This window comes from Spermophilus citellus (genome assembly GCF_964194105.1).
Source record: "Spermophilus citellus genome assembly, chromosome: 11".
In the NCBI taxonomy this organism is placed as follows: Eukaryota; Metazoa; Chordata; class Mammalia; order Rodentia; family Sciuridae; genus Spermophilus; species Spermophilus citellus.
The window spans coordinates 98,894,471-98,921,950 of record NC_138192.1 but is presented as its reverse complement, the minus strand read 5'-3'; the positions used below and the strand labels follow the sequence as shown (position 1 = coordinate 98,921,950).

General features: G+C 35.8%; 2 protein-coding genes across 10 annotated transcripts in view; one reads left to right on the top strand and one right to left on the bottom strand.

Annotated features, from left to right (window-relative positions):
* Positions 1–13,136, bottom strand: part of PLCL1 (phospholipase C like 1 (inactive)) — a 371,310-nt gene extending 358,174 nt beyond the window's left edge. Inside the window, exons 1-2 of one of the 3 annotated variants that reach the window (XM_081261524.1) lie at positions 12,900–13,136; positions 12,728–12,765 (exon numbers count right to left, since the gene is read on the bottom strand). The gene's annotated coding sequence lies outside the window, so the exon portion shown is untranslated. The remainder of the gene's footprint in view (positions 1–12,727; positions 12,766–12,899) is intronic. The other 2 variants (XM_081261526.1, XM_081261525.1) reach the window with 2 other exon arrangements.
* Positions 13,137–13,312: 176 nt separating this feature from the next.
* The window catches only part of BOLL (boule homolog, RNA binding protein), a 65,485-nt gene continuing 51,317 nt past the window's right edge, over positions 13,313–27,480 (top strand). For 6 of the 7 annotated variants that reach the window (XR_014018036.1, XR_014018037.1, XR_014018039.1 and 3 more), the window contains exons 1-5: positions 13,313–13,848; positions 17,294–17,437; positions 20,721–20,812; positions 23,601–23,655; positions 25,790–25,865. Coding sequence is in view for 3 of the 7 variants with exons in the window: in XM_081261566.1 (XP_081117692.1) it covers positions 13,828–13,848; positions 17,294–17,437; positions 20,721–20,812; positions 23,601–23,655; positions 25,790–25,865 (388 nt within the window). In the remaining 4 variants the exon portion in view is untranslated. The remainder of the gene's footprint in view (positions 13,849–17,293; positions 17,438–20,720; positions 20,813–23,600; positions 23,656–25,789; positions 25,866–27,480) is intronic. The other variant, XR_014018038.1, reaches the window with a different exon arrangement.

Here is a 27,480-nt window from a genome sequence, read left to right as displayed (position 1 = left end):
ACTGTTTGTTGTAAAGCAGATGTTTATACTAGAGATAGTAGGGATGTTCACTGATCCTCCCTGGAAGAGAGCTATCCATCCTCCTCCCACCAACAGCAGGCTCAGCCATTTAACTGCTTTGGCCAATGAAAGATGAGTGGAAGGTCCTACTAAGCAGGAGCTTTAAGAGGCAACAAAAAACATGATCTCATTTTTCTCTACCACAAGATTAATCACTCATCAGATAAGAACTGAGTCCTAAGTTGAAAATGGCATGGAGCAGAGCTGAAGTAAATCTACAGTGGACATATAACATCAGTAAAAAACATATAATGTCAGCAACTTTTGTTGGAAGTCCCTTGGACTTCGGATCATTTGTTACTGTAAACCTCCTATACAAATATGTGTTTCCTGAAAGCCCTAAGTCTTCCACAACCATGCTATCAGTTCACCTGGCTAGATACTGTTTGATTCATATTAACAAGTAAATGTTCCTGCCATCTACTAAAATAATAAAAACTAAAAATGTTTATATATTCAATAAAATTGTGACTAGTTATTTCCATTTCTGTCATCTATTTTTCTCATTTCTTTCCTGAAAGCTTCATAAATCCCCTGACAGTACCTTTCTTATTAGGTTTAGAAATGATAACATTACTGTGATTATATGCATATTTTTTGCTACTATATTTTCTTATCCTTTTTGGCCTGTCTTGCAGATATGTTTCCTCTTCTACTCACATCATCCAATACCAATTCTGATTCTCGCCTAATACTAATTAACTTGATTATAGCAACCATGTATTATATTCTAATGTTCACATTCCCTCCCATGGTAGCTAGAGGGTATGTAAAGTACAGTCTGACTTTCTGCTATTGTGCTTTATTGGCTTCCCAGTGCCAGCTGAACAGAGTTCTGCTACTCTGGCACATATGGCCATGGCTTCTGTCTACATTTCTGGCTTTACATCTCTTCCTTCAGAGGGCTTGGGGTGTGGCTCAGTGGTAAAGTGCTTGCCCAGCATGTGCAAGACTCTGGAATCAAATTTTAGCACCACACACAAAAAAAAATGTCAGCTAGGATTATCAGGCCACTTGAAGTGCACTGAACATAATGCTATTTCATGCTTTTATATTTTGCTTATATGAAATGCCATTCCCACCTCTTTTTCACTGGGCTAATTATTCCTTATTTGAAATTCAGTTCAGATATCATCTTTACCAGAACACTTTCCAAATCATACAAATTACCTTTTACTCTCCATTAATACCTTTGCCCCCACTGTACTATATTGATAAATCTCTTTACATGGGCCTGCCTCTGCTTTAAACTTCATAATTCAGATCTTATTCATTTTTGCACACTGTGAACTTAGCTCTATAATGAGACATTCAATAAAAATTTCTCAAACTCAAAAGGGAAAGAAGGGAAGGGAGGGGAGATGGGAATAGGAAAGATAAAATAAATTGAACATATCTTTCCTATGTTCATATATAAATATACCACTAGTGAAACTCCACATCATGTACAACCATAAGAATGGGATCCTAATTAGAGTAAGTTATATTCCAATGTATTCCAATGAATATATAATGTGTCAAAATACACTCTAGTGTCCTTTATATCTAAAAAGAATAAAAATTTTCTCAGAAAGCACTGGTTTCTCAGGAGTGTGGAAAGAAAATATTAGGACTCATACTGATTTAAATTGATAATCAAGTAAATCAACTTTTTCCAATGTTCGATATGTGGATTCTATGCAGAGTCTACTGGTATCCTCACTTGGTCCATATGTAGGTGAAAAAAAGCATTTTTGAGGGAAGATTGCAACTTTCAAAACATGGAGAAGTCGACAGCTCCAATTCATTATCTGTTCCATGATTTCAGTTAAATTTTTTTAAAAATTATATTGCATAATTTAAACTAAAAAAATGGATGAATGGCCTCAATATTGCTGGAAAACATCATGAATCAAGGATAATTATAGTGAACATTTAAAAAATATCAGAGTTAATCCTTCTTCTGTGCCCACTGCAGGAATACCATCAGCTACATTATTAAATAAAAACAAAAATAGTATACCTGACAAGTCAGCCCCACAAAATGACATTTTGACAAGTGAATGTGCACCTACTTCTGAAAACAACAGAAGGCCCTAAATGAATATTGTCTTAAAATATTAGTTAATGCTAGTGTGAAGCTATCACTATTAGCAAGACATTTTAATGTTTGCTTCATCTTATTAAACTCTTATAGATAAATAAATATAAATTATGTGCATCCTCAGAAATCAATTGAATATGTCAAAAGAATGTGAGGAAGCCTTTGCAGAAGACCAAGGTTCCCAAGGTCTACTTGTATTTTAATAGGTCAAGAAGGTGGCTAAAGTATTCACTGAACACACTGGGGATGAAAGGAATTTCTTTACAATGAATTAAGCTTTACAGAAAGGATGGGAGGGGACATAATGGTGAAAAGAAGATGAGAAAGAAAGCACTAAGAAGTAAACAGCAGCAAAGCAAAACCCTGAACAGAATTCTGATTCCATCACACCAGGAATCAGAACATTCAGGACATAAGTGCAACTCAGAATTGTCTACTTCCCTTGGCATTCTCCTACACTGGACAGCTACTTCCCACACCCATTTTCTCCAAAGAACAAAAGGGTAAGCTAAAAAAAAAAACACGTAAAAATAAAATTAATCCAAACAAAAAATGAAAAAATAATTAAACCCAAACCAAATTAATAAATCCAGCAGGTCAAAGTAACTAGTACCATAAGGAAGCTGAGGCAAGCTAAGGTTTTTCTGAGATACATTTGTATTGTACACAAAGTACTTAGGTAGCACTTTGGCTAGTAAGTCAACTTTGGACTATTCTTTTTATGTTTTTTATTTTACTTTATTAATTTTATTTTATAATAGCACATTTAAAATGAGATTTAACCTCTGTAAATTTTTTTAAATTGTTGATACAGTATTGACTATAGGTTAAGTTTTCACTGTTCTTATTGAGAAACAAATTTCAGGAAAGAGAGATGAGAGAGTGAGAGAGAGAGAGAGAGAGAGAGAGAGAGAGAGAGAGAGAGAAAGGATGGAGGGAGGAATTCAGTGACCACATACTAAATGTGGGCTTTGTGTTGGGACTATATATGCATTATCTCATTTAAATCTTACAATAGTCTCATGTGGGAGCTATCATCTTTATATGGGAGATGGAAAACAGATTATACAGCTCCTTCAAGAACACACAGCCAAGACAGAATCCAAAGCTCTTCCACTACCACTGTATGACTGTGGTGAGCCATTTTGCTGTGCTGCCTTGTGTGGGTGTTGGCTTAGTTCTTGGACAATGACTCAGTTCTTTGTGGTCGGCCAGTTCCAGAGCGAGCCGATATGATAATGTGCTGAGTGTTCTAAGAACCGGTAAAAACTGGTAAGAACCAGTTGACCTGTACTTCCTGGCTCTGGGTGCCAGTGCTGAATTCCTTGCCTTATTGGCTGCTGCTGTGTTGCTATGCGCTTTTGTCCAATCGCGTGAGACTTAGGCCGCGGCTCTAGTATATTAGGGGTGGTCTTTTCGGGCTCAGGGTCCTTTCTCTCAACGAACCATAATGGATGCTCCCAATAAAGCGTGTTAAAGAAGAATCCTGTTTGTTGTCGTCATTCCTGCCGGCGGGTAGACGCGACATATGACTATATTACCTACCTCTTAAAACATGGCATTATCAAGCTTATCAACAAGTGATGGTCAATAAAGCTACTCCATATATCTAAATGATAGCTTTGAACTTTGGTTGCTTCTAAAAATTTTTAGTGCTTCAAGGAAATTCAACCTTAAGTCTAGATACATAACATAAGGGCAAATACAAATTAAAAGTCTTGAGCTGGGGTTGTAGCTCAGTGGTAGAGCACTCACCAAGCGCATGTAAGGCACTGAATTCAAACCTCAGCACCATGTAAAAATACACAAATAAAATAAAGATATTATTCCAGCTACAAAATATATTTTTAAATAAATAAATAAAAGTCTTAATTCTCCCTGCAGAAAATAAGGGAAGACCCTTCTCCCACTCTCTTTTTACTTTCAGAATTTCTTTGTTTCCAAATATATGTAAATCTTAATAAAGGCTAATAAGTCTCTTGCTAGCCTCACAACCCAGAATATTTCCTAAAGAACCTGGGAGCCAGGGCTGGAGTTGCAGCTCAGTGGTAGAGCACTTGCCTAGTGTGAGGCACTGTGTTCGATTCTTAGTATAGCATATAAATAAATGAATAAAATAAAGGTCCATCAACATCTTAAAAATATATTTTAAAAAAACAGGAGCCATGTTTTTGAAATGAAAACCTCAAAGGAGATAGCTTCCCCATCTTCCAGTTTCAAGAAGAGGGTAAGAGCCTAACTTGGCTGGGCACCTTGCTCCCATCTGCAAAACTACCTTTTGTCATAAAAAGATTTTGTTTTTAAATTATGTCCTCAACAATAACCAATATTGATATTTTCTTGAGTGTATAACTAGCAGAGGATAAACTCATGTAAGATGTTTTTAAGCTTGTATTCATTAAATACAATGTGCTCTCTGGACTTTCAGTGTATACTATTAGGTTACCAGGTCCATGCTCCTAGTATATAGCCACTCCCTGTAACCTCTGAGATATTCACCCTAAAGAAAAATAATAGCTTGAATCTTTCCCAGAGTTATTCCATTTCTATAATGCTTTCCTTCAAGCAATAGTAACCTGCTTAATCCCATTGTGGAGAAAAAGTCATTTATGAAGTGAGTTCATAATCGAATACCCTAGAATAGTACCCAGACACATCCTTCAATACTAGACCCAGATGCTAGAAGTGCTGACTATTCTCAGCTGAGTCCCTTTCCAGAAATTGCCATCAGACATTTGCAGGTAAATGGATGGAGGAGGAGAATATATTGTTAAGTGAAGTTAGCCAATCCAAAAAAAATACATATGCTGAGTTTTCTCTGATATAAGGATGCTGATTAATAATGGGGTGGGGGGAGCATGGGAAGATTAGACAAACTATAGATAAGACAAAGGGGTAGGAGGGGAAGGGAGGGCACATGGGGTAGAAAGGACAGTGGAATGAGATAGACATCATTACCCTAAGTACATGTATGAAGATACCAATGGTGTGACTTGCTGAGGGCCATTACCAACAGCGAAATTAACATGGGGTACACTGGCAAGGAAATTTCCTACTTGGTAATGGCCCTCAGCAGTGACTATACTTTGTGCACAATCAGAGATATGAAAAATTGTGTTCTATATGTATAATATGAATTGTAGTACATTCTGTTGTCATATATAACAAATTAGAATAACAAAATTCCAAACAAAAAATTGCCATCAGGTAAAGAGCCCCACCTCGTCCAAGGTCAAGTCTCCTCCCAAAGAGCAGCCTATATCTATATCTGAGGAAAATAGATGTGTATAGAGGGGAATGGATTGAGTGCTACAGATAACAGGATTTTTGGCCTTGAAGAACAACTCTGAAGAGCCCTCCCAGGATTGGCTAAGGCCTTTGTTGCTGTCATATCACAGTTCAACTTCTTCTGCCCAGTCCTTCTTCCCTTACCCCTCTCAGGTACTGTTCCCAAGCTCAGGTACAAATACAAACATACACACAACACACATACACACAACCTCCTGCACACAGGAGGAACCCAATTTTCAACAGTCACCAATATGAAAAGTTTTCCAAATGTCAAGCAACTACTAATTTCTGAGAATGTGATAGTAAAAGATGGGTTTCTTGGTACCATTTCTATGGTGCAGAAATTATATTTAGGCAAGGCTGCCACTAGCCAATATAGTACCTTTAAATGAATTAGAAAACCATACCCCCATTGAATGCACAAACCTCTGGGGCTATATGGTTCTGTGACAAAGGCTGGGTAACAGACTACTCACTCCTTTGGCATAATGGTACATAGATGGTCTGCCTTATCAGAGTGAACCAAATCAACTACTCAAGGACAATACAGTTGCTGGAGAAGTGTGACCAAGTGACAATTCAACTAAACAAATGTTTATACACAAGTACTTGAAATGTTCTGTGTTGAAGAAGGACACTACAAACAGGAAAAATTGCCAAGACACCTAAGGGTATGAGAAATATTAATTAAAGTTATTATAATAGTAGTTATGAAAATACCTCAAGCCTCAAATCCAAGAAATAAATAAGAATACAAAGAATTTTTAAAACAACAAAGTTAGTGGTCAAATGGTGAGAGCAGTTAAGATAAAGGGACAAGCTGAGGCAATCACTCTAAAATTGAATATATAAGTAAACAAGCAATGCTCTGGGTAATCATTTTTGCAATGAAGTCTTGCTGTTATGTACTTATATTTGATACACAGTAGTTTCATTTATCTTAAGTAAATATCTGATCAGGTATAATTCAAAGAATTCTAAAGTCAAGATGCTTCCAAACATAGTCATCTCCTAAAAACAAATGAAAATACGTATGCAATTATTTAAATCATGCTTATATAAATGAATAAAGAATCAATAAAGTTGCAGAATATGAAATAACATACGTAAATCAATAGTGTTTCTATATACTAACAACAAACCATTGAAAAGAGAAAATTTTTTTAAAAATCCTATTTACAAAAGTATCAAAAAGTATCAAAAAATAAAATACTTAGGAATAAATTTAACCAAAGATGTGAAAGATCTATATACTAAAAATTATAAAACATTGATGAAAGAAATCAAAGATGTTACAAACAAATGAAAAGATATCCTTTGTTCATGGGTTCAGAGAATTAAATACCAATGGAATCGTTCAAAAAAATAGAAAAATTCCCAAATCTTTATAGAACACCAAAAAAATAGTAAAAACAATATTAAGCATAAAGAACAAACCTGAAGGCATAATTTTCTGGTTTCAAATATATTACAAAGCTGTGCAACAGAACATCACAGTTTTAATATAAAAACAGGCATGTAGACCAATGGAACAGGATTGAAAACCCAGTAATAAACCTGCATTATTTTATAGTCAATTGATTTTCAACAAAGATGCTAAGAATACATAAGGAAGAAAAAGATAGTCTCTTCAATAAATGGTGCTGAGAAAACTGAATAATGAAACTCATCCTTACTTAACTCATACCACACAAAACAATCAATTTAAAATGGATTAAAGCCTTAAAATGTTTAAGTCTTAAAACTATGCAACTACTAGAAGAAAACAGAGAAAATTCCATGACACTGTTCTCATCAATAGCAAAACTAAAGCAAAAATAATCTAGGCATGGTGTATATTTCTATAATTCCAGCTACTCAAAAGGCTGAGGTAGGAGGATTGCAAACTCAAGGCCAGTCTTAGTAACTTAGCAAGGTTCTGTCTCAAAATAAAAAATAAAAATGGCTGTGGTATAGTTCAGTGATAGAGTGCCCCTCAGTTCAGTCCCTAGTATTAAAAAAAATAATACACACACAGGCACATACATAAAAACATACAAATAGCATTGCATTAAACTAAAAGCTTCTACACAGCAGAAGAAATAAGTATCAGAGAAAAGAGATAACCTATACATTGGGAGAAAATATTTGTAAATCATACATCTGATTAGGGGTTAATATGAAAACTACAAAAGGTACTCAAACAACTCAATAGCAAGAAAACAAATAATCCAATTAAAATTACCCAAAGGACCCCAAAAGACATTTCTAAAAAGAAGATATATGAATGGCCAACATGTCTCATCATCAGGAAAATTCAAATTGAAGCCACAATGAGATAGTACTTCACACCTCTTAGAATGGCTATCATCAAAAAAACAAAAAGTCAGGGTGTGGTGGTGCCTGTCTATAGTCCTGGGAACTTGGGAGGCTGAGGCAGGATGATCACTTGAGTCCAAGAGTTCCAGATCATCCTGAGCAACAGTGAGATTTTTTTCTCAAAAAAAAAAAAATCTCATTTTGGGCTGGGAATATAGTTCAGTGGTAGAATGTTTGCCTAGCATGCAAGATGCCTTGGGTTTTATCCTCAGCACTGCAAAAGAAAAAAAAAAGATAAAAGAAAACAAGTGTTCAGGAGGATGTGGAGGAAACTTTGACTACTTACTGTTTTTAAGGTTGTAAATTAATATAACCATTTTGGTAAAAAGTATGGATGTTTCTCAAAAACTTAAAAACAGAATTACCACATGATCCAGAAATTCCACTTCTGGATATAATCAAAAGAAGTGAAATCAATGTGTCAAAGAAATATCTGCACTCCCATGTTCACTGCAGAGTTATTCTCAATAGCCAAGATATGGAAGCACCCTAAATGTCAATGAATAAATATAGTGCGCGCGCATACACACACACACACACAAACACACACAATGAATGCTATTCAGCCTTTAAAAAGAAGGAAATATTGTCATTCTTGACAACATGGATGAACCTGAAGGACATTATGCTAACTGAAATAAACCATACACAGAAAGAAAAGTATTGCATGACCTCACTAGCATGTGGAATCTAAATGAGTTAAATTCATAGAAACCCATATCAGAAGCTGGTACGGAGATTGGGAAAAGGGAAGATGTTGGTCAAAGGGTACAAAGTTTTAGTTAGACAGGTCACTACAGTTATAACAATGTTGTAATTTCAAAGTTGATAAGAGTACATTTTAACTCTTCTCACCACAAAATAAATATATATCTGTATGTATGTATATATGTGTATGTATATGTATATATACATACACATATACATAGAAGTGATAGATATGTTAATTTTCTTGATTTAATAATTTCAGAATATACACACATATCAAAACTTCACATTGTATACCACAAATATATAAAATTATTATTTGCCAATTAAAAAAAAAGAAATACTGAACATCAGAGTGGTTAGAGCACTAAGTAACCAGTGAGTTTTTCAGATTCGCCCACTACCAGGCTATCAGAGTTTCAGAGTCAGAACTCAAAGTGTAAGAATGAAAAAGAATTTATATTCATATAAACCACTAAGAGAGCATCAATCTGGAGAAATCAATTAAAATTAAAAATTTACACATTAATTGGGGAAAAAATAAAGAAAAAGGCTCTCTGGCAATGATTAACTGTTCTTCACCCTTAGTTGAAAAGAATATTATAGTGATCTAGAAGGACAGCTATGGTATAGCCATACCTGGACTCTCTGAAGTTCTTTAGTCTCACAGGTTTTACTTTATAAAAAAAGCCACCTCTTATAAACCTCATAACAAAAACTTTCCTTTATAGTTAAATATACCTTTAATTAACTTCTGGGAGTTACAGATAAGAAAGTAGATATCTGACTCCACTTTACTCAGTTTACCGATAAATGATACAAGTGTTTAAAGAGTCAAATGGTAGGGGTAGGATAAAGTGCAGGGTGGGATGAGGATTAGCTGTTCATTTATTCTACAAATATTTATTGAGTTCCTACCTTATACTACGCAGCAGGTTCTATATCATATAGCCTGTGTTTTAGTAGTTGTTCATGGTAAACAGTATAAATATACAAGTAAATTAATTTTATAGGAAAATGTCCAACAAATGAGATATTGCTCTAGTGTAGGCCATCTCTACAACATCCTCTCCAAGTCTAAGTATTATATTCCTGATAGAGAAAAAGAGATCTGAGCTGAACTTTTTGCCTCCTTAAGGCATATTTTTTAAATATTATCTCTCATCTCTCCTGTTTCAAACATTCAACCATTACAGAGAAAAAGAAAACCCCTAGAAATTCCCCCCAAACGAAGCAATTGGTTAACAGACCTGGGAACAAGAAATAAATAAAATAGAAGCCGAGGCATCTTCTAAACTTGCCTTTTTGTGTTGTTTTATCTACCAAGTTAAACCACTCCCTGGTCTGGCCTGTCTCTGCACCTGGCAATTTCTTCTGTGCTTTGGACAGTAAGTATATAAACTTTCTTCCACTAGCTGCTTCTCCCACTAGATCACAGGCTGCTACCAGGACTTGCTACCCAAACAAGAACCAGACCTTAATCATTGCTATATTCCATGCCACAGCACACAGATTGGCCCAAAAGACCTATGCAGGGGTTATCTAGTTTTATAAGCTAGGAAGCACATCAAAATGGTTATCAAGAAAAGGAGAACTTAAAGTAGATTAGTCATTAGAATCTGAAGCTAGAAAACTCAGGAAGCAAGAAGAGGGAAACTCTCAGCAAGAGAAGATAAGCAAAAAAGGAGGACAGGTTTGGGTAAATCTTGGGGGGGATATAAAAAGGGTTATGGTTTGGATATGGTTTGAGTGTGTCCCAAAAAAACGTATGTGTTGAAAATGAATCCCCATTGTGAGCTATTAAGAGTGGAAACTTAATCCAACCATGGTATTTAGAGGAAGGGCCTTTGGGAGGCAATTAGAATTAGATGAAGTAGACCCACATGATTTAATATGGATGGCTCTACACAAAGAGGGAGAGTGTCAGAAGAGACACACACCTTCACTCTATGCCTCTTGCCATGGAATGTCTCACACCATCTCAAGACTCTACCAGCAAGATGGCATTCACCATATGTGGCCCCTCAACCTTGGACCTCCAGAGCTATTAGCCAAAAGAAATCCCTTTTCTTTACAAATTTACCCAATCTGTAGTGCTCAGTTACTGGGACCAGAAAATAAACTAAGACACAAAACTATCCTCTGAATACACTAAAGGATAAAAGATGAGAATCACTGGGATACTAGCAGAAATGAGATGTTTAGGCTTGCCACTTGTTTATATTACCTTTGTAAATGGCATCTCCAATATCTAAAACTGAGGCTTCTAAATGATCCTTACCAATAACTCTCCATCATTACCCATGACCAATAGCCTCAGTCCTCACTGGTATCTCCTTAACCCTTTGAGCATTTTATTCTCACTCCTGTCACCTCTGTTGAAAGCACTTGAGCCATTTTCTTCTCCTAATTCAAGTGTTTCCCCTGCTATCCCTCAAAACCTCTTCTGATCTATCTTCCTAAATTTTGGCTCTGATTACGTAACTTTATAGTTCAGTAATCTAATGACCCTAATTTGCAAAGGTCTCCAGAACAAACTCCTTATTGCCATAGTGTAAGTAACAACAGAGTACACTGTGCGTGAGTACTGGAGTTAAACAGAATTAAGTTTTGAAAACTGTATCCAATAGTCACTATTAATGTGGTCAGGGTCACTTTTACCTCTCAAAGGTTCAAATTTCAAGTAAGAAAAAAGAATAGACAGTGAAAGAGAGAAAAAGAGATTTTAAAAGAATGAGTCTAACACAGTGTTGGTTACACGATAGAATCTTAATACCTTTCCTCCAGTTTTTCTGCTTACACCAGAAAAACTTTGATAGTGCTCTTACCCAGCATTGGCCACAATGTACCATAATACCTTCCTCTGTGGGCCCAGATTCCTCCAACCATAGTTTATATATCATTAATTTTATTCTGATTGTATTCTATTTATTATATGCATATTCAGATATAATTACTATTTTGAGAAGTCTTTTCTCCCCTCATCTTTTTTTTTTTTTCCAAGACAAGGTCTCACCATGTTGCCCAGGCTACCCTTGAACTCACAGTATCAAGTGATCTTCCTGCCTCAATCTCCTGAGCAACTGGGACTAGCGACATCTACCATCAAGCCTGGCCCTTCTATATTTAAAATGCCTTGAGAACAGAGTTTGATCTTCATTTCGTGTCTCCCATAGTATATTCCACTATGTACTGAGCAAAATAACAGTTCTATAGATGTCTACTAAATTGGATTGAGTTGTAAAATTTTATGTGATTTATCCAATTTTTAAATCAGAGCTTCCTCTTGGTGTAAGAATTTAAAGGTAGGCAGAAGCTGGGTGCAGTGGCACATGCTTGTAACCTCAGTGGCCCGGGAGGCTGAGGAAGGAGGATCCAGAGTTCAAAACCAGCCTCAGCAATTTTGCAAGGCCCTTAGCAACTCAGCAGGACTCTGTCTCTAAATAAAACACAAAAAAGGGCTGGGGATGTGGCTCAGTGGTTAAGCACCCTGGGTTCAATCCTCAGTACCAAAAAAAAAAAGGAGGAGGGGGGTAAAACAGAAAATTAGCATACTGTCATACAATATATCCCCCTAACACCCAAGGAGGTCATGGAATACACTCTTTGTTCCCTGAATTTTGTTAATTTGCATCAGACTAAACACCTACTATGGTGAATAAATTATTTTTAAAGGATACAGTCTTGAAAAATAAGTGTTTTTAGTCAGAAAATAAAGACTTCAACATAAATTCATATAGTAATATCTGCTCAAATCCATCATTATTAAAACTAGAAAAAATGTCCAAAGAACACCTAATTGTATTGAACAGTAAATTTATTATGCTCCAGAATGAAATTTTATCTGATGTTTCTATATTGTTTCCACAGAAACCAAAACCTGAGAAAAATGAGTTATATATATATATATATATATATATAAATAAAACACAACTTTTAGGTTGCTTGATCTAAAATGAACAAAAATTGTTTCCCATTTTATTTTGGGTAAATAATATGAATTTTTAACCCATCTTGAAAATAAAACAACACGAAATCTAACTTTACAATAGAGATTGCCAAAGTTACCATTTATACAACTTTTAAACAGATGTTTATGTTTCTGCTGATGCTTTAATCGTGGCAAAACCATTAAGATCAAGAGCAGGGTTAGAGACCCAGGGTTAAATCTCCTATAGATTTAGACCTTTACCAAATTACTCACCCTCCAGGTCTCTGTTTACTCACCTGTAATATTATAATGGGTGTATCTGTCTGGCGGGTTGCTGTGGGAATGAAGTGATTTAAAGCATTAAGCCTTAAACAAATTTCTTGATGATCGGTTGTAATAATTGAGAACCCTTATTACATAAATTTATCTAATAATTTGCCACTTGAAGATACATATAATCTCAGCTACCTTTTAGAAATATTCTTTGCAAAGCCGTCTTTCAAAGGAAATCCCAAAGCCACGGGAGGTTGGAGCCTCTGCTGCAGGGCAGCAACTCAACGCGCGTGGCTTCCTCACCGACCCGCTCCCGAGGACGCCACTGCTCCGCGGCGCTGAGCTCAGTAGCGGCCCAAGGAAGCGACTGGGCGTGGGCCCGGGACTGGCGCCCTAGCCCGGACCCGGCTGCGCGGCAGGTCCCAACCAAGCCGCCCGCGCCGCCCCGCCCGCCCGGCGGGGATGAGTGACGGCGACAACAGGTGCAGCGTGGCGTCTGCGACTTCTCCGGAGTCCCCGAGTTTGGCGCGTCAGGCTCGGGGGTCAGAGTTTGATTCTGAAAAGTGTCTCCCTCGCCTCGCACCAGCCTTCAGAAGTCTCCCCTTCTGGCTTCTTGCGCCTTAATAAAGCCTTGAAGTCACCTCAACCTCTCAAAACGCACCAGTGGAGGACAGTGAAAAGCGTGCGGTGCATGGAGCTTTGCATTACCGTTCGCTCTTTCTTCCCCAACCTTCCGAAAGCCAACGAGAGCGGTTCCATAACCGAGCCCTCGATCCGCATATCCCACTCCCGCCTCAACTTGTTGCGCGCCCTACCCCTGAGTGGTGCCGCCTTGGAGACCTCGCCGATACTCGTCCGCCCGCCCGCGCCCCTCCCGGGCTTGCAGCGCCCGCCCGCACTGAGGCCTGCTGCCGGAGGCGACGCCGCCAGCCCCTCCCCATCCCCCCAGGTGGCAGGTTCAGGCCCCGGGTCCGAGCCTGCGCCCCTACATCTGCCACCGCCGTCGTCGCCGCCAGGGGGAGAGTCCCAGAGGGAAAACGTGGCGTGGCTTCCTTGGTGTGAAGGTGCCTTCAAACTTTAGGTTTCTACGCCTTTAGCCCGTCTTTGAAGAGCGAAGGGGAAGATGGAGACCGAGTCCGGGGCGGTGAGTACGGCGACCGACCGGGGCCCTGGTGGCGGGGAAAGGGAGCCCCGTCGGCCCTGTATCTGAGGGTCTGGAGGGGCGCACTTGACAGCATAAACGCTCGCTCTTTGGTAAGAAACATGGCCCGGGTGCCCCACTGAGTGCTGCGAAGAGCCGCCCGCCTGCAGGCCTTGTGGGGTGATGGCGAGGGTCCACAGGGTCCACAGGGCCTGGGCGGGGTGCGGGCGGGCACGCCGACTGGGGGAGCCTCAGAAATGGAAGGGAGGCCGCGAGGGGCTGAGCCCTGTATGCACCTGGCGGAGTCTCGGCAGATTAAAAACACTTTCCCGCCGAAACTGCGCTGGGCTGCGCCTTTGACGCTCGCTTCTGCGGGACTCTGCCTAGCCGCCCATGGCTTGCTGCCAGGCAGTCGACGCCTTCACTCCCTGACTGGTCAGTGGGGCCTGTAAATCCCGAGAGACCTGGGAGGATGCAATGGCCCAGGCTGAAACAGGAAGTCTGGAATGGGGTGCACGTCCTGGCCCTGTCAGACTCGGGAAGCCGGGCGGGAGACGCGAGGCCACAGGCTGGGAGTCGGGCGGACCTCCCGCAGGCCTGAAGGGCAGCGGTAACGTGCCGCCGCGCCCCGCCCCGCGCCCAGCTGGCAGCCAATCAGCACGCACCGCGTGAGGGCAGAGGCCTGCTGGCACACGAGGCCGGCGGCGGTGTCGGTGCCGTTGAGGGTTCCCGCCACTGCTGCTGGCGGGTTTGCCCGGCAAAATTTCTCGCTGGTTAGCCTTCTTTTCCCTCCCGCACTTTGGTGGGGAGGGGGTGGATCCTCGTGGCAGTACCCAAGTCCACGATGACCTGAGAGAACCCGAGGAAGTTGTCGCTGCGGCCCTATCCCCCAGCGCCTCCACCTGCTGGCCTCGGAGGGGAAGGAGCACCGAGGCCGTGATTGCGACGGTTAGCCCGCCCTCTTCCTCTTGTCTGTGCAGAGGAGGTGATAGATTTCAAGGTTAATTTTCAAGGCCAGAAGGCAGTGAGGGCACATAACTTTGGAGAATTTTAATAAACCCTTTAGGGCTAGGAGATTTACGAAGCGGGGACCTTCCCTTCTAACTCAATAGCAGCCTCTCTTGGCTGCTTTCATACACTTGCAAAATTGTTGCCAGCGGAATTCGAGGCTTTGTTGTTTAATTCATTGCTAATCCCCGAAGAATTTAGACGTTGCCTCTACCTGAGCCTTGTTACTGCTAAGATTAAAATATTTTCTAGGATATTATTCGTATTCTTTAGCTCTCATCCAAATGAGAGATCTACGTATCGCCAGCAGATCTCTCCTGCTATGTAATGTCACTATTTTCGATGCCGCCCAGAAGAGAAAAGAAAAATACAGGCCCCCTGTCCTCGTGAATATTACATTACGGTGGCAAGAGACAATAAAATTAATAAGTAAATTATTTGGTGTGTTAGAAAATGTTCAGTGGTAAGAAGAAAAAATAGGCAGTTGGAACGCATGGAGCCTTAAAGACTGGAGAATGAAATGAATTGAGTTGTAAAAAGTTAATGTTTTTCTTTCCTCAATGAGTATGCTTTTGTTTCTTAAGATCAGAAATAAGGAGGTCTGTTCATTTTTGTTCATTTCATTCCTCTATCTGAAAAATAATGAAGTTTTATTTACTTAAACTTGTAAACAAATGATTCACCCATTGAACTCTTTGTTTTTAGGAAGAGAATTTTGTGAAAACTGATTTTTTTTAATTTAACAAATAAGTAATTTCTACACAGTAAACAAATCGGTTGAGAGACAAGGTTGTATCTACTATAACTGTTAGGTTGTCTGGGAAAAGTAAAATTATGCATCACAAAATCATCCATTCTGAATACTATATCCTACTGAGTAAAGTGACTAATGTTATAAATAACCTCCAACTGCTCAGAGAGGAAGCTAAGATTGCATTCCCATTGAAATTAAACATAGTAATTGTTAAATGTAATGCAGTCTGTTGTTTGTTTTAAAAGGTGTTTATGAACTTAGGGATTATATCTTTTTCCTCTTTAAGACTGAATGGGAAAGATGGGTCCATAAGGTTTACCCTATAGCCCACCGGCCACACTGGCTTAATTACTTCTCTCTACATCTTGTAGAAATTAATTTAGGGATTATGGTTTTTATTGGTCAATGAAGTGAAAAAGAAAAAATCTACTACCTAAGTTGGAAATTTGTTTTCATGTATTTGTTTCTCAGAGAATTGGAATTATAAACTTGAGTCTTTTTGAAGCACTCATTTAGTATGTTAGACTACTCCTAAATGGAAAATAATTAGCAAGTTTTTAATAAGATTTTCTTCAAAATTATATTCTCAAGTCATTTTTTTTCAGTTGTACCATACAAGTCTATTAGCTTACCATTGTGCAAAGGCTCATACATTGATGTGTATCTATTAAATTTAAATTAGGTCCTCTAACTTAGAATTGTGAAAATATGCATATGTACTAAGATTAATTCCTTGGTATTAATTAACCCCATGAGTTATAAGTATGTAATTTCCTTTTTTTTTTTTTTACAAAATCAGTTCAATCTTCTAATACACAAGTACATTTAAATTTTTGATTTTTCAGGCTGAAAATGGTGAACTTGAATGTCAGAGTTTATTAACTTCTCAAGGCCCTTTAGCCAAAGACCACCAGGAATACACCTATAATTTAATAAAGTTGGATCTATTAACTCATTGGAAGAAGGAAGAAAGTACAGCATGGGAGCGCTCAGTGGGCAATTTTTAGGGGTTCAAGAAGAAGGACTCTATCTTTGAGTGCAAGTTGTCAAGAAGTGAGGGTATTTCTATGATTGAATATGTTAATTCTTATCTAAAAAATCAAGGCTCAAGCTATGATTGATAAACAAGGAACAATCACTCAAATCAGCTAGGATAGAGGGATGTTTGGTCATTCTTCTGATTTTGGAAATGCTTTTGTTTTGTCAGTGTACAGACCTGATTATGGAGTGGTCTAGTTTTTATCTTGATACATCAGAAAGAGTGATCTATGATGTTGGTGTTCCATTAATAATACAACACACCATAATATAACACACCATAGCCTAGCAGTTAGTGCCAGGCCAGCTACCATCTGTCTAGGGCTGCTTTTTTCTTTCTTTAACTTCTTTAAGAGTTTACTAGTCTTCCTTGATAATTAAATAATGTATTTAATGATAATTACTAGAAAGTATATTTAAATAGCATATTTAATAGTTAAGAACTTGTCTGTAGTAGATTCTTAGTTTTCTTTATTATTTGTTGGCCCTAAAAGCTATTACCTCTTAATTATAATCTTCATAATATTAGAATAAAAGTGAAATGTAAAATACTACATTTTGCCTAAATGACATCTTTTGAAAAATGTTTACAATCTGCATTGGAACTTATATCTAGTGCTAAAAGTTTAAAAGAATTTTATTTTACAGCAAACATCAAATCAGACGCAAACAGATTCATTATCTCCATCCCCTAATCCTGTGTCACCTGTGCCTTTGAATAACCCAACAAGTGCCCCAAGATATGGAACTGTGATCCCTAATCGCATCTTTGTAGGAGGAATTGACTTTAAGGTACCTTTTATGCATGCAGCATACTATATTTACTTGATATTGATTAGCAGGTTTCAGGTCATCTTAATATAAAAATTTTTGATAATTATGTAAGTTAAATGAACATGTATAATTTCCCAGTTCCACATAAAAGAGAATTGAGGCTCATTCACCTGGCTATAGTCTCCTGTCTATATGGTGACAAAATAAAACTAGCATCTGCTTTTCTGACTCAAACCCCATTTTGTTCATGTCATCAAAGCACACTAATATACTTTCTTGCATAATACTCCAATTTTCAAAATAATGGGTGATTATAATTTTCAAAAGACTCACATTTTTTTAAAAAACTGTGTTATATATAAAACCCCATTTCTTTATCCCAACCTTATTTCAGGTTCCTCAGCAACCTCCCAGACTTCAATCTGTTGCAGATAACTTTCTGTGATAGAATTTAGGATTTGATAACAAAAAAAGGCCTATACTGTCAGAAAAATGCATAACAATAATAATTACTTAAATCAAGTAAACAGCCATTTCACTTACAGTAGCAGAGTTGAGAGATAATTTTTAGCACCTCCATATGGGAGGTGATAAACACCTATGAGATGGGAGGGAAAGAGAGAGAAAAGGGAAATTGCATGGAAATGAAGGGAGACCCTCATTGCTATACAAAATTACATATAAGAGGTTGTGAGGGGAATGGGAAAATTAACAAGGAGAGAAATGAATTACAGTAGATGGGGTAGAGAGAGAAGATGTGAGGGAAGGGGAGGGGGGATAGTAGGGGATAGGAAAGGTAGCAGAATACAACAATTACTAATAGGGCATTATGTAAAATTGTGGATGTGTAACCGACGTGATTCTGCAATCTGCATTTGGGGTAAAATTGGGAGTTCATAACCCACTTCAATCTAATGTATGAAATATGATATGTCAAGAGCTTTGTAATGTTGTGAACAACCAATAAAAAAAATTAAATTAAAAAAAAAGGAAAAGAAAGGCCTGCATGAATGTTTTAAGTTGAATATCCCTTACTTCCAAATGGATACATGGAAGTATTTCTAAGTTTCTATATTACATATGACATAGGTAATGTCATATGACATAGAGAATGTCTCTTTGACAAAATCCTTTTGGCCATTAAATGTGATATTTGACATTTATAACATTATTTCTGCATAATCAATCTGTCACAATTTATTTTTTTTTTCCTGCTTAAGAAAAATGTCACAGGGTATCTGCCAAAATAATGAGTCTTAAGTATACTTTTCATTAAAAATAAAAAGGGCTGGAGATAAAGCCTGCCTAGTATTCATGAGGCCCTGGGTTTGATACCCAGTGCTGCAAAAAATAAAGAAGAAAAGTTTTGCCATTGTTATTATTGATGCTGGTTTTTTAGTACTGGGGACTGAACTTTTGCACATGCTAAGCAAGTGCTGTACCCTTAAGCTATGTCTCTAGCCCATTAAATGTTTAAAGACTTTCTCTGTCTGGAAAATATTAATGACTGACCAGAAATACTCAGTTCAGAATTCATTTATATTACAGCATCATAGTTTATTTTTAAAGTAAGTCATTAATAAATAAACATTTGTATAGTCAGGTTATTCTAAGTTAACTGAAACCCAACAATATGAACTTTGGAGGCCACTGTTACAGTGAAGCCTTAGCTTTAAGGTAACTGCTATGGTTCCTTGCATAGTGTTTCCCTAATATCTTTCAAAACCATAGATAAATGCCCTCAAATATATAGTTTACTATAGTGGCCAGCGTCTCAGACTTTTTTAAACTCTTATTTTTAGAAGCCTACTGAGAAACTTAGAAATACTTTCATGTATCCATTTGGAAATAAGGGATATTCAACTTAAAACATTCATGCATGCCTTTCTTATAGGTGTTATCACCTCCCATATGGAGGTGCTAAAAATTACCTCACAACTCTGCTACTGTAAGTGAAATGGCTGATTACCTGATTTAAATAATTATTATTGTTATGCATTTTTCTGACAGTATAGGCCTTTTTTTGTTATCAAATCCTAAATTCTATCACAGAAAGTTATCTGCAACAGATTGAAGTCTAGGAGGTTGCTGAGGAACCTAAAATAAAGGTTGGGATAAAGAAATGGGGTTTTATAATATAGTTTTGTTTTTTTTTTTTAAATCTGAGTCTTCTTAGTGTTTAATCATTGTGTCTTTCTGTCCTTATCCTCTCATGAAGAAGTAGAATATAGTGAGTCTTCCACCAGAGAATAGTATGAATTAATTTTTTAATCACTAATAACAATCCTTATTCTAGCATTAATTTCATTTTGTATTTATTAGAATAAAAGACATTCACTTAATCTTAGATTAACTTAATAATTGTCATCATCCAGTTTAGCAAACTTTTTGTTACCAATTAAAAAGTGATAATTAAGTAGTGAAATAGCAGTAGAACTCAAAGGGTGTAACTCTGCTCTAAGACCTGTCTTTTTCCTATACATAAAGATATTTCTCCCAGAGATGTTTATTCTTGGATGCAGACAGTTGCAGCTAAACCAGAAAAATGAAAGCACTGTGAATATAGTGTGAATAATCTAGGAAAATATGTTTTAAGTCTGTTATCAGACTATTTCAAATTAAAAACCACAGTGTAAAAATCATCTTTGTACATGTTTTATACATTATAAGTCTAACTTATGATGTTATTATTTTAAATACCATCATAATGTCTGAATTTACTGAAATGTATGTTGAATACAAATAAAGTATCTAATAAATTTAAATCCCATAGTTAGTCCATTGTTATCACAAATTAACTTCAAATAATTGTGGAAATATATTCCTTTCCTAACCCCTGACTTTTCCTGGAGACTATGTTGATAATAATAAAGTGACTGGAATAGGCCAATGTTACTTAGTTTTATTGTCATACCTGTCAGCCTTCCTGAGCCACAAGATTCAATAGTAACATGTCCTTACTGTGGTTATAGTATGTCTAATCTAAATTTGTGTTTTCAAAACTTGTCAACTAGAGAACAAGAGTGACCTAAAGATTCTTTTAAATACTGAGCCTTTTTTAAAGCTTTAGAATAAGTCAGCTTAAATTGTTTTTGTAATAGTTTAACAATATAGCTGCTGCATAAAGCAAAGGATTTGTATTTATTTTAATGACATAGTAGTTTCAGAACTGTTTTAAGGAGAGACATTCTTTAACAATAGTATTGTTTATTTATAACTTTTTCTGTGTCCAAAACATATGAATTGTTTCATCTTTTATTACTTAAAAAGGTTTCCTAATGTTTTCTTTTTATGCCATTAGACAAATGAAAATGATTTAAGAAAATTTTTTTCCCAGTATGGATCTGTAAAAGAAGTAAAGATTGTAAATGACAGAGCTGGAGTGTCCAAAGGGTTAGTATCATTACAGATAGTATATAGAATTAACAGTTGTGTTCTTATTGAATTATTAGATTTTTTTACTAATTTGATTTCATTTTTTCTTTTTTTCTTTTTATTGATTCATTTTAGTTATACATGACAATAGAATCTGTTTTTATAAAATTATACATGCATATTTATATCATTCTAATTAGGTCCCCATTCTTGTAGACATACATGATGGTGGGATTTGCATAGGTCTTTTCAGATATGTACATAGGAAAATTGTCAGATTTATTCCACCGTCTTTCCTATTCCCATCCCCTCTTATTTCCCTTCATTCCTCTTTGTCTAATGTACTAAACTTCTCTTTTTACTCTATCCCATTATTGTGGTAGTTTTTTTTTTCAACAGAATTCCATTCCCTCTCTTTTTCTTCTACCTTTCAGTCTATTTACGTGTATTAGACACTTGTGTGTGTGTGTTTTAGTGGGATGGGAAAGAATACTATAATTTTCCTTTATTTATTGGGAACGTATGTTGTGTAGACTGAGGGCCCATTCAGTGTTAAACAGCAAGCACTTAATGTTGAGAACCAAATATATTGGTAGCTATGGGACCAGAAGCTTAAAGATCAGATACTTAATGAATCTTCTCCCTCCTTTAGATTATTATAAAATTTTATTTAAAAACAGCTGACTCCAAGGAATGTCTTTAGATTGTGTCTGAGAGACCTAATTAGGGAACTAATATGAGAAATATAACTTTAATGAGAATGATTTTTAATTGTCATATCAAGGAGATTGAAAATGAGAAGAAAGCAATAAAGTGTGTCTGGAAATGTGTAGAGCTGTTTCAGTAGATTGCTGTGTGTACAAAAGCCAAATTTTGGAGAGGGGAAAGGTAGTTCACATAGTGCATTCACATAATGAATTTTACTGCAAAGGTAAAATAAAAGAGAGAAGGCAGTGGAGACCAGTGAAGGATTCTGTTTATTTTATAGAAAGAGGGACAGGACATGAATATTTACAGACACAAAAAAAGGACCAATGAAATAGATACAAACAATATTAGTGAGAAACAACATATGGCAAGTGAGTATTCTGGAAAAGATGGGATCCTATTCTTTATAGGTTATTTTTAAATAGATGAATATTTCCTGATAATGCCAAATAATATTCAGATGAGTTGAGATTATTATTCCTTTTTTGTTTGGCTATCATAATTTGTATTATTTTGTTAATATCTAATTTCTATCATTGAATAATGCACAAGGAAATGTAAGCTGTGTTTTATGCATTTTCCACTGGATGGTGTACATGTTCTACAAAAAAAAATAGTGTAAAAATAGTTAACTCTTATCTAATGTTTGGGCAAACAGATAAAGAGAAAGTCCTTTATTAATAAAGAAACATTACCAGGTGCAGTGGTGCATACCTGTAATCCCAGCAACTCAGGAAGCTAAGTCAGGAGGATCATAAATTCAAAACCAGTCTAAGCAACTTTTCAAAGCCCTAAGCAATTAAGTGAGACTCGGCCTCAAAATAAAATATAAAAAGGGCTGGGGATGTGGCTCAGTGATTAAGTGCCCCTGGTTTCAGTCCCTGGGAAAGAAAGGAAAGAAGGAAGGAAGGAACTTTAAATATGATAAATCATTAAAAATAAAAGGAAATTAAAGGCTATTTTGCACTACTCAAGAATTGCATTATCTAAATAGAAATTATGTTTTCTTAGATTTGGTTTTTTTATTCCTTTTAGATATACATAACAATAGACTATATTCTGACATATTGTACATACATTGAGTATAACTTATTCTAATTAGGATCCTATTCTTGTGATTGTACATGATGTGGTGCTACACTGGTCATGTATTCAATATAAGGATGGAAATTTATGTGCGATTCATTCTACTGCCTTTCCTATTTCCCCTCCCCACCCTCCCTTGTTGGGTTAGCATTCCACATATCAGAGAGAATATTCAATAGCCTTTGGTTTGGGGGCACTGGATTACTTCACTTAGCACAGTATTCTCCAGTTCCATCCATTTACCAGCATATGCCATAATTTCATTCTTCTCTATGTGTATATATATCAAATTTCAGATACACTTTTATTGTTTCCTTTTTCCCTACCTAATTTGTTTTTTGGAAATGGCATAACTCATATTTGTATCTTGAACATTATATGAATTATACTTGTATAGAAAAAACAGACATAAAAGCTAGGTTGTATACATTTTAACTGATACTATTTGGGAAACATACTAATAATTGTATAATCAGTTTATATATGCCAATAATAATTAATACATTTATACAATCTTTTACCAATATAAGAAATTTTATTGTGCTTAGATTTTTAATTTTTTTAAGTTTTTTTCTACTTTTATTCCTCGAAAGTCAAACTTCTACTACTTTAAAGGAGATTATTTCTTCAGACCAAAATTCATTACATTCCAATTTTTAAACCAGAACATGAATCTCATAATTTTCAACTCAGGAGTGAAATTGTTTCAAGATCCCTGGTTTCTTCCTTTTATTTTCCTTTCAGTGCCCTGACTTATGTTGTGAATGATTCCTCTAAGATTCCTATGCTGTTACAATATAGAAAGAGGCTTACTCCTACAGTGACCTATCCTTAAACAAACAAACAAAAAAGATTATTTTGGTACAGGACTGGGGATGTAATCAGTGGTAGAGCACTTACCTAGCATGTGTAAGACTGAGTTTAGTCCCCAGCACTGGAAAAAAAGAAAAAGTTTAATATAACTAATGTAATGTTTTAAGAAAATAATTATTAATGATGCAATTTTTTTAAGGTATGGTTTTGTCACTTTTGAAACACAAGAAGATGCACAAAAAATTTTACAAGAGGTAAGTTCTTTGATGCATTTAACTTCATTTTTGGAGCATGTCTCCTTGAAACTAATACTTTAAGGTATTTAATAATAAAGTACAACTACAGTAATGAACTGCTTTAAAAAAAAAAAAGTATGTGCCTTGTAAGACTGCCATTGATCTCCAAGAAATGCTGCAGAAGGACAATTTCCAAATCATTACATGACTGTGATTATGAGGCTGTAGTAAAATTCTTTTCATCTGTTTACCTGAACTAATAACTTGGAGATGTATCTTTTGTGAAGTGATAATAAGATCTTGATTCCTAAAAATCACCACAAATACAGAGCAAAAGTATCTGAGATTATTTTTCTTTTTTTTTCTTTTTTTATTGGTTGTTCAAAACATTACAAAGCTCTTGACATATCATATTTCATACATTAGATTCAAGTTGGTTATGAACTCCCATTTTTACCCCAAATACAGATTGCAGAATCACATCGGTTACACATCCACATTTTTACATAATGCCCTATTAGTAACTGTTGTATTCTGCTACCTTTCCTATCCTCTATTATCCTCCCTCCCCTTCCCTCCCATCTTCTCTCTCTACCCCATCTACTGTAATTCATTTCTCTCCTTGTTTATTTTCCCATTCCCCTCACAACCTCTTATATGTAATTTTGTATAACAATGAGGGTCTCCCTCCATTTCCATGCAATTTCCCTTTTCTCTCCCTTTCCCTCTCACCTCATGTCTCTGTTCAATGTTAATCTTTTCTTCCTGCTCTTCCTCCCTGCTCTGTTCTTAGTTGAAATCATTATATCAAAGAAGACATTTGGTATTTGTTTTTTAGGGATTGGCTAGCTTCACTAAGCATAATCTGCTCTAGTGCCATCCATTTCCCTGCAAATTCCATGATTTTGTCATTTTTTAGTGCTGCATAATACTCCATGGTGTATAAATGCCACATTTTTTTTATCCATTCATCTATTGAAGGGCATCTGGGTTGGTTCCACAGTCTAGCAATTGTGAATTGTGCTGCTATGAACATCGATATGGCAGTATCCCTGTAGTACGCTCTTTTAAGGTCCTCAGGGAATACTCTGGTTTCTCTTCAGATCGTATAAATCTTTCGCCTTTTACTAAAGAGATTATTTTTCTTTATGAAAAACTTTATACAAAGTAAGATCATTCATAGAAAAGCTTGTACCCTGTAGTTCAGTGTAATAATTTTGAATTATGGCAAATGTAATGTTTAATTTCTTTAGAAAAAGTAAGAGTTTTAATTATATATTATCAAAATAATAAACAGTTGAATCTTGTTATTCATCGTAGTTTATTCTATAAAGTTGCCCTGAATACTAAATTAGTGAATACTGAACTGTTGCTGTTCCTAGGGGAAATACAATATAAGGTTCCCAAGAACCTCTGATTACAATATTGTCATCAATCAGTCAGTACATAACCTTGTTTTGTTATGTTTTTATTTAAATACACCCTATTTAATATACTATTGATTCATTAACATTGAATTTACGGCCACCAGCACTATCATTCATGCCTGAATTAAGCACATATAATCCATATTTTCTCTATAAAGCATATAACAGAAACTTGTGCTTAGGACCATAAGCCAGCACTTTAGCATAGCACTATACTTGGAGATCATTTTAAATAACGCAATCACTAACAAAAAATGTAAAAAAAAAATGCAGCACTAATTAGAATATGAAAAAAAGATACTTTTTTACATTATGAAAACTGAAAAGAAGAAATAACATTGCGTTGTTTGACCTCCACTGGGAACTCATATGTCAGGCTACTCAAATTTTTCACCATTCAGCACATGTTTACTAATAACCTTGAAATCACAACAAGTATTCATTTGAGGTTACAAATAGATTTTGGTAAATAGGCAAATTCATGAATATAGAAGCAATGCATAATGAGGATTGACTATGTTACAAATAAGAAGTTACAGTCGGAATATTGGAACCAAAATTGAGACCCAGATTATTTGATTCCAAAAGCTGCCCTTTCTACTATGCCCTGCTGCTTTCAAAAATAGTCTGATTTTTTAAAATTGTTTCTCATTAGTTTTTCTTTGTTGGTGTTAGAAATAGCAATACCAGAATAATAAAGTTGTTTGTTTTTTTCTTTATTTTAGGCTGAAAAACTTAATTATAAAGATAAGAAACTGAATATTGGACCAGCAATAAGAAAACAACAAGTAGGGATCCCTCGTATGTATTGAGAACTAATGTATTTTTCAATATTTTTTAATAGTCCTTTCTGAAATATTTATAGACTCTTCTTAAAACCTCATGTTTCTTTCATCTAATAAAGTTGTTTTAGCAAAGTTGGAGGTCACATAAATATATCTTGCCCCAAATGAACCTGTTTTATCTCATCATCCTAGATGTAGAACACCTATAAAAACTTAAATATAGTATAGATGAATAAAATGTGATATACAATATAATTATAATAATAAAAATATAATTTTAACATGAATTAATATAATAATATATATAAACTAGATTATTATTTCCAACCTATTTTAATGCACTTTTGTCAATTTCATTGAAAGATTCACAGAATGAAAACTTAAGACTTAATGGGTTAATATATGTTAGTTTTGGGAGACTAAGGAAAAATACACATAAATAATGTTGCTTACTTATATTCTGTATAGGTACATCTTTAAAGAAAAGATCTTTTATGATGAAAATATTTAAAATAGTCAATCTATTGATTTGTGATTTGGTAATTTAGAATTACTAATTATAAAATTTTCAAGTTGGAAAAGTAATTTAAAATTCATCAGCAAAAATACTGAAAGTGAAAATATAGAATAGCAGAAACCACTGCATGGTATGTACTGTAACCCAACCACAAGTGTCAAAACTATAAGTGTGAATAATCACTAAAACTTTAGGAATTAACTTATGTGTGTTTTCCTCAAATTTCTATAATGCTTTCAACTTTTTTCTCATTAATTAACTTGTTAATTAACTTCTTGCCTTTAACATTTATTGAGATATTAAAGAGAAAACATAAAATTACCTAACTTTTTCTTATTTTTCCCTAGCTTTTTCCTAGTTTCTGCTGGAATGTTTAGGTAGTTATTATATCTCTCTTAACAAGTTGATGTTTTTGCTCATTTGAGTTGTTCTTTTACTTATGAGTTAACAGAATTAATTTTAATTTTGACTTAGTGTTTGTTAATGTAGCTCACTTCAAAATGGAATGCAGTAAACATGGCAGGAAGCTGATATTTTCAAATTATTGTTAGTTACAAGAGTTAAATTGTAATATATAATAACATTTCTTTATCCCATTATCACCAGCAGTAAGTACTAATTAGTAATGTTCATATTTATGATCCACCAGTTGCTAAAATAGAAAATAAATCAGTACTATGTTTAATGTTTTCAAATACATGAAAAGTTTTTTTTTCAGAACTATTCAGTATGAGGGTCAGTATTATGGGTTTTCGTTGATCTCCTTAAATCTTCACAACAATCTTTGAGATATTATAAGGTCTATTTCTAGAAATAGAGAACTCACTCTTAGGGAAGTCATTGTTTTAAAAACATTTCCTCTGAAATACTCCTAAGGCAAAATTAGTCTTGGCCAATTGTGGGTCTTAACCCAATACAGTATACTGAAATTACAAGTTTTCTTTATTGTTTTTTTTTGGGGGGGTGAGGAGGATACCTGGGATTGAATTCAGAGGCACTCAACTACTGAGCCACATCCCCAGCCCTGTTTTATACTTTATTTAGAGAAAGGATCTCCCTGAGTTGCTTAGTGCCTCGTCATTGCTGAGGCTGACTTTGAACTTGCCATCTTCCT